At 63.6% G+C, this 12,008-nt stretch overlaps 1 protein-coding gene across 5 annotated transcripts in view; it reads left to right on the top strand.

The window, feature by feature from the left end:
• The window catches only part of SLC12A7 (solute carrier family 12 member 7), a 100,455-nt gene that overhangs the window by 39,780 nt on the left and 48,667 nt on the right, over positions 1-12,008 (top strand). For 2 of the 5 annotated variants that reach the window (XM_070519890.1, XM_070519893.1), the window contains exon 1: positions 4,241-4,468. The exons of 2 other annotated variants lie outside the window; for them this stretch is intronic. In XM_070519890.1, coding sequence (XP_070375991.1) covers positions 4,345-4,468 — 124 coding nt within the window. In that variant the 5' untranslated portion in view covers positions 4,241-4,344. Of the gene's footprint in view, positions 1-4,240; positions 4,469-11,755; positions 11,820-12,008 lie in introns of those variants that run through there. One more of the 5 variants, XM_070519894.1, reaches the window with a different exon arrangement.

A 12,008-nucleotide genomic window follows, 5' to 3' on the forward strand; every position in this document is an offset into this window, starting at 1 on the left:
CTGCCCCGAGGATTCTGCTGGGCCCGGTCTGGTCGCTGTTCTGCTTCGTGCTTGGCTTTCCTTTTCTGCATTTTTTGGAAAGGTCTTTGTGGGGTTCTCGGATGGCGCTGAAAGGTTTCTCAGGGTGGGGCCTTCTTATCTCTCATCAGGGTCCCTGGGGCCTCCTGGAGGGGCACCGGCAGGAACCTGCTTCTCTGGTGTTGGCTCCCCAGGCCAAGGCTGCACCCCACCCAACCCCCAGGCCAAGGCCGTGACCCCCTGCCCCCTCCCCAGGCCGGGGCTGCCTGTGCCTCGGAGGGGAATGTGAGGGCTCCAGGGCCCGAGTTAGTCCCAGGTTCACCCTCAACTCAGAAGGGTCTGAACCTGTGGGAAGTCTGCATGGCCTTTTCCCTGAGCTGACAGCAAACATTTGTCCAGGATTTATTTGAAAAGAAGTAAATGTGGATGTAGCCCCAGAGCTGGAGGCAGAATGGAGGCGGGTGTCTCCGCTTGAAGGGTTGCGGGGCCTCCAGCAAGTTCTCTGATTCACCAGCGTCCCAACAGTGATGCCAGAGCGTCATCGTGCGGGATTCCCAACCGCACCTGTGGGGACAACGTGAGGGAGGGACGCTGTGCACACACGGCGGGAGACCCCAAGCTGGGGGGTCAGGAATGAGGATGGGGACCCTACAGCCTGCCCCTGAGGGTGTCCAGAGGGCTTTGGCCTAAGACGAGGCTCTGCCATCAAGGATGACAAACCCCTGTGGGCTCGAGTCCTTGCTTTCCAAATTCTGTGTCCCCTTAACATTATTTACCTTTCTCAAATACAGGACAAAGCCCAGCCAGGTCTCTGCTGGGCTTGGCTGGCAGGATCCCACCTTCCTGTCTTCAGATTCAGCCTGTTGAGAACAGGGCAGCGGGGCACTTGAGTTGCCACGCTCCGTTTCGGCAGCCCGGAGTTTTGCCGGTTTGGATCCCGGGTGTGGACATGGCACAGCTCACCAGGCCATGCTGAGGAGGCGTCCCACATGCCACAAGTAGAAGGACTCACAACTAGAATATACAACTATGTACTGGGGGGATTTGGGGAGAAAAAGGAAAAACAGATCTTTAAAAAAAACTAAGACAACAGGCCCCAAATGGAGTCGCTTAGGCTGAGCCCTGGGTCACCAAACTGTGGCTTAATACCTAACTTAATTACAGTTCCGACCTCTCCCAGGACTGGAGTCTTAACCCGGTCAGTCGAGGATGACCTGGTCAGCACCAAGGAGGTCAGAGGCCTGACAGACACCCGGCAGCCCCTAAAGGAAGGTGACCTGCACAAATGATCTGCTTTCTGTGAGGATGCCCTCCTCCGTCCCGCTCCCTCCGCCCTTGTCTCATTCTGCAGCTCCTCGGGGCTCCTTTCTGCCTGCTGGACGGGACGCCGCCCGATTCATGAAGCATTGAGTAAATACAGCCCGTGAGGTCTTTACATTTATTCAGTTCATTTTTGGTTTTTAACAAACCTCACAGGTACCTGAGAGCCGTGTGCACTGGGGGATCTGCTCCCCGCTCATGTGCCCGCCCGGATCCAGGAGGCAGAAGGGCAGGGTGGGCGGCCAGAGACGTGCCAGCCCTGGACGTCCTGAGCTGGGGCGGGGCAGAGCAGGGCCAGCTGGCAGCAGGATGTCAGAATAACTCACCAGGGGGCATTGAAGGTCGTGGAGACAACAACAGTGTTTTCAAGATATGGATATTTGTCGCTTTGAAACAGGAGCTTTCGCCTAGGGTTACCAAATGATCTTATTTTGAAAAATTTCAAACCTACAGAAAAGCATGAGAATAGTGCGAGAACGCTTATGTGCCCACGGCCCCATAATGGCCCTGTGGCTACCCCTCCCCTTCCAGGCTTCTCTTTGGCCCCTTTTATCTGGCAAGTCCTGGGTTTCTGTTTTTGCATTCTCAGGTGACAATGACGTGCCTGAGGAGCCCAGGCCATTGTTCTGCAGAACCACAGGCCCGTTGGGTCCTCAGGGCAGGTGGCCTGCCTGCCCCTCCTCACAGAGGGAGAAGTGTCCCCAGAGCTGGCTGTGGAGGGGCTGGGGGCGGGGCAGGGGGCCGAGGTCAGGTGGGGCCTGGGGCAGAGGGGCTGGATGGGGTCAGGTCCCAGCGGCCTCCCTCCCCTCTGGCGCGGCGGGGTGCATCTCCTGTCCCTGGGGCCACAGCCCCTCTCTGAGCCACTGCACATGTGGCAGACCTGGGGCCTTCGGAGACCACCCTGGCCCTGACGGGCCAGGAGAGAGTCCAGGTCTCACAGGGCAGGAGAGACACAGGCCAGTCACCTCCCTTCCCAGGCTTGTTCCCTGCGGGCCTCACACCCCACCCTGCTGGAAAGGGCTTGCTGTGCCCTTTGTTCTAAAAAAACAGCTTTAGCTGTAGGTGATGGGCCGCCTTCCCCTCCTCCTCCCCCTCCCTCTCTTCTTCCCCTCCTCCTGTCCCTCCCCCATCTCTGTCCGTCTCCTTTCTCCCTCTCCCACCATGGGCTCTCCCCGTGGGCTGAGCCCTCAGGGGTCAGAGCAGCAGCAGCCATGGGGGCATCGTCTCCCCTTCATGGTGAGGGTTGGCCAGTTCCCCAGGACGGGCGCCAGGCCAGCAGGAGTGTGCACCTGGGCGGAGACCAGCCCTTGGAGGCTAAAGGTGGCCAGCTTCCGCTGAGAAGTGGTCTTGGGCCTCTTGGAGCCTGGCCTCGTCCCTGGACCTGGGGCCCTCCACCAGCCCTTGCAAGCTCTGCTCATAACTCCCCCACCCCACCCCCAGAGGCGGCAGTAACTTTGGGTGGCAATCAGTGTCGAGTCTGCAGGAGCCTTTGCGGCTGAGGAGAAGGCCTGCCCCGCACCCACATGGCAGAGGTGCAGGAGAGCCTGTCAAGGCCTCTGCGCCCAGGCCCACCCTTCAGGACACACTCCTGGGGTTTGCAGAGCAACGCAAAGCCAGCCCCTCCCTGGGAAGGACTCCTGGAATCTCTCTTATCTTTTGGGGGGTGGCCTGCCCCCCCTCCATACTGCCTGTTGGGAGAGGCAGCTGACAGCCCTGACTTCCACCATCTGGCACTCCTGCCCCTTCCACGGCCCGCGGGTCCCCTGTGGACGGTGGGGTGTGAGGGTGGACAGGTACATTCCCAGCCATGCCCACCTGAGAAGGTGACAGTGCAGAGGGGTAACCCGGCCCACCCTACCTGCTTCTCTTTTGTCTTCACTGGAAATGGCTTTTCTGAATCTGGTTTTACATTGTTTGGTTGTTCACATGAAGACAATACGGAGCCCAGAGTTAACCATCAGGCGCTCCAGGCCTTTAGGTCTGTAGAAGGACGCACAAATTTTCCAGACTCGATCAGACTGTTGTGATCATTCTGCTATCATATCTTGTGACCATCTTTGCCCACACCACCTCTATTTCTGCTTTATTCTTGTAAGATGGCTTTGGGGTGATTCACTGCACCCAGGTGCCATTACATCTTGGGCTGATTTCCCTTTGGTGGATGTCTGGTTGTTCGCTGGTGCTCATGGAACTCACTAGGAGCTGGAAGATGCCAGGCCAGGGCATCCCGTGCATGCGGGCCAGTCGGCAGCCCCGCCTCGCCCCGCCTTCCCTGCGCTCCTCCGCAGCTTCCTTCCCTCCACCCCCTGCCTAACCCCTCTAGCCGACCAGGAGCCAGCGGGGTGGGGGGCAGGGAGCATTCCCCTGAGCGACAGGGATGGGTCTGGGGTCCGCGGTGGGCGGGGGTCCTGTCTCAGAGCCCCGGTGACTTGCGTCTACCGGGTCATGTCCCTGTGGACCGAGCTACCAGAGCAGCAGCGCCCCCCCCCGCCCCGCCCCGCCCAGGCCAACCATGGCGCCCTCGTGCAGGAAGCGCCCTCGCTGGGCCACTCGAGGCTGAGCCTCGAGCCGGGCAGGGCGGAGGAGGGACCCGATCCCCGCCCGGGTGGGCAGTCCACTCTCGGGAGGCGGGGCCTGCCCCGTGAGGCGGGGGCGCCTGATCCCCAGGGGGAGGGACAGGACGGGGGTGCTGAGGGTCACCGCTGGGGGAGGGGCGACCCTGGGGGCCGGGGGCGCGCGCGGCCCGGCGCAGGCTGGGGGAGGGGCTCCGCGGGAGGAGCCCCGCCTCGCGGCGCGCAAACTTTTCCAGGGCCGCGGGGCCGGCAGGTGAGGTCACGTGGGCCGGCCGGGGCGGGGCGGGGCCGGGCCGGGGGGCGGGCCCGGGGTGGGCGGGCCGCGCGGACCCCGCCCCTGCGCCCAAGTCCGGCGGCGCGGCGGCAGGAGCGGCGGCTGCGCCGGGCCGGAGCGCGGAGCTGGCCGAGCGGCCGGGCGAGTGGCCGGCGCGCCATGCCCACCAACTTCACCGTGGTGCCCGTGGAGGCGCGGGCGGACGACGCTCAGGACGAGGCGGCCGAGCAGACCGAGGCGCCGGGCCCCCCCGAGGGCCGCGAGCCCGACTGCCCGAGCCCGGGTGAGCGCGGCCGCACCTGCCCGCCGGACAAAGGCGGAGGCGGGTCTGCGCGGGCCGGGGCCGGGGCGGCCGGAGGCGGAGGGGAGGGCGGCCGGAGGATGGGGCGCCGGGCCGGGGAGGCTGTGGGGCTGCCTTCCACCTTTCCGCTCCCTCTCCCCCTCCCCATCCCCTCCCCCTCCCCGGGGCCCCCCCACCGGTCCGCGCACTCCTCGCCAGTTCTCACCACTCTGCCTCCTGCGGGTCCCCCTCGCCGCCCCGCGTGCCTGGACCCCTCTTGCCTGCAGAGCCTCCTCACCAAACTTAGTCCTGGGGGCGCAGGGCGAGGGGGTCCGCCCCACAGGGGCGCAGGAAGCCCCTTTTTCTCACGGGCAGGGTGGAAAAGTGGGGAGGGCTGAGAGGGGGGAGACGCCCAGGGGTGGCTATGGAAACAGGGCGGGGCTCTCCCTCGGCAGGACCCCCGGCCCTGTGCCCCCTGGGTGGTTTCAGCCGGCGGAGCCCTTCCTGCTTCCTCCCAGGCCTGCCCTGCGGTGCTCCCGCGGTGGGGCAAAGGGCCGGCCGGATAAGCCCCGGCTGAGATCCGAGTTCTGTGCGCAGCCTGGCCGGGACAGGCCCGCTCCCTCATGGGGTCATCAGCAGGAAGGACAGTGGGTCCCTGGCGGGGCTGGGGGGGACACGGCCAGCACCCACCAGACCGGTGTTTCAGGCCGGGGTCCTCCTCGTCCTCTGTGTTTCTGGAGTCAGGAGGTCTCTGGCACTTTCGTTTTCTCTGGGGGCCCTTCCCTGGGCCTGTTCCCTCCGTCCTCTCTTATCCGGGCTCCAAGCCCCAGCCTCTCTGAGCCAAGGATGGGTCACCCTGAGTGGGCGGCTTCCTCTGCCGTCTCAGCTACCCTCTAAAAATGGGGTACTGAGAGGAAGGAGTCTGGTGTCCCCCGCTGGGACCTACCCACCCCCCTGTGACTTAGGCCTCACTGCAGCGTTTCAGAGGAGGCTCCGGGCCCCAGGCACCTAAGGAAAGGGGGTCAGTGGAGGTGACAGGTCCTGGGGCAGGTCCCGCACAGCCCTCAGATCCTTGGAGCCCACTGCCCTGGCGGGAAAGGCTGCGTCCCCCTGGGGGCACCGTTAGGAGCCCGCTATGAGGGTGCTGTCCTGGGGGGCCTGTTGTGAGGCTCCTGCCCCCTCCCTTGGGTGTCCCTTCCCGTGGGGCGAAGCGCCCACTCCGCTTTCCTCTGCATTTGGGTGCCGGACTGGTCACAGCTGCCGCCTGGCTCGAGAGCTTGAAACCAGGCGGACAAGAAGGCCGAGTGGGAAGTTCAGGCTTTCTCACCACCGCTCTGGTCCTGAGCATCAAGGATGAGCACGCTCTGGGTCTTTCTGGATAAGCCTCGTTCCCAGAGGACGCCCAGCTGCCCTGCCCGGGTGTGCGGCTCCCTCCCTGCTGGCCCCTCCTTGATGGACCACAGTCGATTTCTTTCCAGACCTTGAGTGGCTTGTTTTGAAGCCCGGGATAGCTTACTCTCACTCATTTTCTCGTCCTCCTGGGCCGACCAGCTCAGCTGGGCCCTGTGGCTGCCTGGAGGGCTGTGCATGGCCCAGCAGGTCTGGAGCCCCCAGGCCACTCTCTCTGAGCACTTGGGCTTTCTCAGCCCTGATCCCCAGCAGTCCCTCCTGAGGGTTTGTCCAGAGTCTCTGCCTGTGTGGTCTCAGACGCAGGAGCCGGGAGCGCAGGCAAACGCCAGCTGGGGCCTCCTGCGGGCTTTCTACCCGACCCTCTCCCCTCTGAGCTGAGCTCGGGACGCTGAGCTGAGCGGGCGCAGAGCTTGAACCAGGACCAGGATGTTTGTGCTTGACACGCTTCACATCCCCTTGGAAAGAGACGGCAGCAGGGGTCCTCGGGAGCCGCAGCGAGTCGTGGGCGTGTGTGGTGGTGTCTGCCCAGCCACTCTCTGTTTTAACATAGTCTGTCAGACCACGATCGGTGCTCAAGATGCTGTGTGACGAGCACCTTGTCACCGGGATGATGAGGGGGAGCCTGGGGAAGCAGCCGCACACCCTGCTTGTTGGTGGGACAGCCCCGCAGGAGCTGGAACAGCTAGGCTGGAGCCCCTTCTGAAGGCCCGCTGTGTGGGGTCCCCGCGCCGTGGTCCTAGGCCAGTGACCACACGCTCCCATCACAGCATTTCAGGTGCTCGCTGGAGTTCCTTCCTGACTCCAGGGCTGATCTCAAACCCCACAGGGAGGCACCTGGCTTTCTAGGCAGGCCTCTGGGTGGTGGTGTTGCTGGTGATGAATCAAGTTTAGGGAGACCCTCCCGGGGTGTACCTGGTAGCCCCCAGGCTGTCATGGAAATAGGAATGGGATCCCGGGGTTAGAGGGCAGGACGAGCGTTTTCTTACAGAATGTGTGCTGAGGGTGGGTGGGAGGCGAGGAGGGGGCGGTCCCCTCTGCAGGCCCACCTGGCCTGACCCAGAGCTTAGTAAGACGGGCCTGGTGGCGTGAGGGCCTCATGAACCTGTGGCACCCAGAGCTGGAGCGAGCCGGTCAGCTGTCCTGGGCCTGCCTCTGCCTCCATGTGCTCCAGGCCAAGGCCTCCCTGGGAGCTGTGTTGTCAAGTGCACTGTGAAGTCAGGTTCATTTCCAGGCCACTGGGGGCCCCAAGCACCGTGGTGGGTGGCAGTGTGGCACTTGGCGATGCGGAGCATTGACTTGGAGCTGCCCCCGCTGCTCTGACCTTGGCTCTGCCCGCTAGCAAGCCTGTGGTTGGCTGGCTTCAGAGGCAAGAAGACCATGGGCCTTTCCCCAGGCTGCGCTGTAGGGAGGCCTGCCTGGAGGAGCCGCTCCCCCTGAGTGAAAATCCATCAGGCAGGGAGCGGGCTGGCGTGGGACATGGAGACCAGGGCTGCTGGCTTCAGCCATGGACCGGCCCTCAGGCCCTGCTGCCTCCATGCTCCCTGCCCGCGCAGGGGGCTGTATGTTCTGGGGTGACTGGGGTTCGTAATTCCCGAGGACGGGCGCTATGCCCTGAGTGAGGGCACGCTTCTGCTGTGATGGGAGGAGGGTCTGAGGTGGCAGGACTGTGGGCTCCATGTCCCTGTGCTCCTTGATTCTTTGTTTCTCCGTGGAAATACTTAGAGGGGAGGTGGCCGGAGTGGGGACGCCTCCTTCCTGACTTGCGAGCACCCTGGGTTTTTAACTGGCTTCGGGCAGCCCGCCTGTCCTCACTGTCTCTGATCAAGTCTGGGTGGAGCTCCCACGCCAGGCGGTGCTGATGTGTCCAGAGGCCTTGGGCAGCCTGTGTTCGACCCTGGGCTGGGGCTGTAGGAGGTCTGGGTGTCTGGGAAAATGCTGAGGCTTGGCCCCCAAGGGAGGCTCAGTGGGGCGGCCCTGGGGGGTGTACAGGGCCCGCAGCCCTTGGTCTCCCGCCCCCGAGGGAACTGCGTGCGGCTCTGGCTCCAGCTTCCTCTTCCTTCGGTCGCTGACCTTTTGGATTCTTTTCTGTGATTTCACGCTACAGCTCAGCCCCTCTTGGTCACCCAGAGCCTCCTCCCCACCTTCTGTGAAGGGAACCCGCGTCCCCCGGCCCCCTGACCCAGGCAGTCCTAGGGAGCGTCACCTTTGTCCTGCAGGGGTGCAGGCATGGGGCAGGCTGGGCAGTGCTTTGTGAGGCCGTTGGCTGGGCCAGCTCAGGGGTCACAGGGACCCCTGAGGCTGTGACCCCAGGCCTTGAACAAGCTTTCTGCTGGTGAGCGTGGCCGCTGCTGCCGCCAGGATGATGAGAGCCTGGGTGCGAAGCTGGCCTGCTGATCCCGGAGCTGGGATGGGATCTGGGGAGCAGTGCGGCTGAAGAGTGGATCGGGCACGCGGTTCCAGGCTCTGTCTTGCTGGGCGAGGACTCAGGGCAACAGCCTCATCCCTGGGTTTCAGGAAGGAGGGGATGCATCACACCAGCACGGGGATGGTCTGAGCAGGAAGCACAGGTGGCACCAACTGTCCCACCAGGTGGACCCTGGAGCTGGAGTCCATGTGGCGCCTTCTCCTCGGGAGTGGCTGCAGGTGGTCAGGCTTGTGGGTGTCGTTATGGGGGACTTGGTGATATCAGATGGGGCACAGGCTACCAAACGTGTGGTTTGTGGACCAGACTTCACTTTTAAAGGCAAAGGATCAAAAGGTGATTGGACCCACACAGACGGAGTGTGGCCGTGAGTGCTGGGAGACAGCCGTGCTCGGCTCTCCCCACACCTGTGGGTCCCAGACCGTCTTGAGGTGGCAGGTCCTTTCTTTAGAAATCTAGTGGAAGTGACTTAAGTCCTGCTGAGCCGTGTGTGCGCGCATGTGTGTGTGTGTGCACATGTGTGTGGGTTCCTGTGTGCATGTGGGCACTCGTGCATGTGTGTGTACACACATGCCATCGTGGGTGGCAGGGCTCGGTGGTCACCAGCATTGGGTCACGTGCTGTTGGGTGTCAGGGCGTGTGTTCTTTTTCTCTCCGCCCCGCAGTGGATCCTGTCTGGTCACATGGTGGGGCACTTCCTCCTGGGGTGCCCGGCCGTCGTGGGCTGTGTGGGTGGTGGGGAGGTCCGTCTGCCCTCATGTGATGTCTGCTCCTGGCTCACACACCCTTTGATCAGTTGAGGAGCTGCGGCCCTTGGACCCAGCTCTGTGGCCTCTTCTTCTGGAAAGTTTCCCCTCTTCCCGCCCTTGATGCTGTGCTGGGGTGGGTGTCTGAGCTGTGGATGTCAGTGCTGGCAGTTGCTGCTCAGGGGCAGTCGCTGTGAGTTTGGGTGTGGGGGATGCCTCCGAGGGCCCAGCCCCAACGGCAGCCCCCCGACGGTCTGGGTGGGCTCCGGGGCCACTGGGCGCTGGGTACCAGTGGCTGCAGTTTGTCCTATGAAGGTTGTGGAGTGTCCAGCAGGCTGTCCCTCATGATCCTGGGGGGCTTTAGTGAACAGAGCAGTCTGCTCTCCTCCTGGGGGGCCGGTGGTTGCAGGAGCGAGCTCGTGGTTTGTGTGTGGTGGGGAAAATGGAGCCCCTTGGGGGCCGGTGTCGGGGTGTCCTCAGAAGAGAAGCTTGTTCAGGACTTGACTAGGGACAGTGGTGGCAGAGTGGCGAGGACGTAGGGGTGGGCCTTCAGACGTGAACCCCAGTCGTGTCTACCTGGATGCCATGGGCCTCAGGGCCGTTTGGTTCTGACGCCCCTGGCCGTGTGACCGGCTAGACCGGCGGGCTCTGAGCTGCATCCTCGCGGTGTGGGTGGGGGCACCCTGTCGCTGGGAGGGGTGAATGCTGGAGCTGCTCTGTGAGGGGGAAGCTACCGCCCCCCTGTTTCTGTCCATAAGGCGGGCAGTGGCCTCCAGTGGGGAGAGGCTGGCCCTGCAGACAGAGCCCCTGCTCATGCGGCCACCTCTGGTGACAGGCATTTGGACCTGTGGCTGTCCCTGTATCATGTGCTGGGCTTGGCTGTGCGTGTGGACCAGTGGGAGTCAGACTGTCCAATGGTGACAAGCTTGAGCAGTCTGCCCCCCCAAAATGCAGCCCCCCACACATTTCATTGAGTGAAATACTGTGGCCTGTGGGTGACCCTGGCCCATGGCGGGGGCGCCTCGGGGCGATGAGTCAGGGCCTGAAGCCATGAGCACTGAGCTGGCCCTGGGGAATTCCACAGCAGCCTGGAGCCGGCTGGGGCTGGGCGCACTGCCCAGTCAGGGGGCAGCACCTGGCTAGCGTAGGGTACTAGGCGGCCCCCAGCAGAGTGGAGCCATGTGGTCGGCCGGGTTCTATCTCTGTTACCAGGGGAGGAGTGGGCCCTGGAGGCCAGCAGGCCTTGGATGTGGAGGGGCAGCTGTGCTGTGTGTCCTTGGGCATGTTAACCCACCTTTCTGTGCTGAGCAGCTCTGTGGGGCCAGGTGGGCCTGTGGAATTCCCTGCTGGTCGCAGTGCCCCGATGGGGCCTGCACGTTATTGGTGTCCTGTTTGCTGATGGAGAGTGGGGGTCCCCCTTCTCGCTCTTGCCCTGAGACCTGGGAGGGACCGGGAGCCACGTGGCACCATCTGTCCCTCCTTCAGTGGTCGAGGCTCAATTGAATCTCAGGGTATTTCCTTCAAGTAATTGGTACTTAGAGGCTTGGGGCAGGCCTATTCTGTGTCTCTGGGGGGTGTGGATGCAGTTCTTCTGGGGCCATTGGAAAGAGGGGGCTCCAGAGAGGGTGAGGTGCCTTGTGTGGCAGGGAGCTGGTCAGAGCCAAGGCCACTGGGAACCCTGGTGGTGGTGGGCTCGGGGTCTCCATTTGCTGCAGCTCAGGGCATCACAGACCATGCTAGGGACGGCCGGCACCGGGCAGAGGTGTTGGTGTCAGGTCGGACCCCGCGGGTGAGCAGGCAGCTGTTGTCACCTCTGTGGTCACAGGAGGACCTGGCAGTGGAGGGCAGCCTCTGTCAGGGCCTTTGCCTGGCAGACCTGGGGTTGCGGTCCTGTGCCAACCCAAGCAGGTGCTGGGACCTGACCAGGTGACTCGAGTCGGCCTGGGCTCTGCACTCGGGGAGGGCTGACCTTGGGCAGGGGCACCGTCTGGGGCCGCTGGCCTCGGGTCCAAAATCGAAAGCACACACGTGGGGAGTGATGCGCGACGTCCAGCTGGCGCTCGATTGATTGTGTTTGAGCTGCCAGCCGGCCGCCCGGATCTCCCGGTATCAGCCATGGTGGGGTATGAACTTTATAAGCGTCCCCCGCTGCCCACGTGAGACTGCAGGGCAGAGTTTGCTGTCGAGCGTTGAGTATTGACTCCCATTCCGCAGCCGGGTGCTTTCCATTTCCACAGGTTCCATGAGCCCAGCCTTCCAGTGGGTCCTTGGAGTCATTTGTAGCCACAGCTGCTTGGTGGGGGGATGCAGGCGGCTGCAGGCAGTTCTCGGGTGTGGGCCGCCCGGGGCCTTGAGAGGGAGACTCCTCCGCTGCAGGGCGTGGGAGCCCTCGGGCCGAGGGCCCCGTGACAGTCAGGGGCCCAGCAGGGCCTGGGGGTGTGCGGCACCCAGGAATAGATGAGCTGGTCTCTTGGGCAGTGGAAGCTGGGCCTGGCAGGTGGCTGGCTGTGGGCACCTGCTCGGGACTGGCCTGCGGGGGCCCTGGGCTCCCTCCTGGGGGACACTGGGCAGTTTTGCTGAATGGAGAGCACAGATCACAAAGGGTTAACACCTTTCTTTTATGAGAAGGGGGAAACCGCCTCTTCAGGGTAGAGATCTGGTCTGTGCAGATAAGCCCGGAGCCTCAGCAGGACGAGCCGCAGAATGAGGTGTCCCAGCTGCATGTCCATGGCTACTGGTGCTGTGTGGGCCCTTGAACTGCCTGCCAGGAGCCCCGGTGAGTGGGCCCGTCCAGGTGGCCCCCGTGGCAGGTGGGGGGACAAGTGGTGTGCGGGCCCTGTCCAGGTGGCCCCCGTGGCAGGTGGGGGGACACGTGAGTGGGCCCTATCCAGGTGGCCCCCGTGGCAGGTGGGAGTCTGCAGGGCTGTGTCCCTGGCCAGGTAGGGTGTAGACTGTTGGTGCAGGG

Source organism: Equus asinus, chromosome 10 (genome assembly GCF_041296235.1).
Source record: "Equus asinus isolate D_3611 breed Donkey chromosome 10, EquAss-T2T_v2, whole genome shotgun sequence".
Taxonomy (NCBI): Eukaryota; Metazoa; Chordata; class Mammalia; order Perissodactyla; family Equidae; genus Equus; species Equus asinus.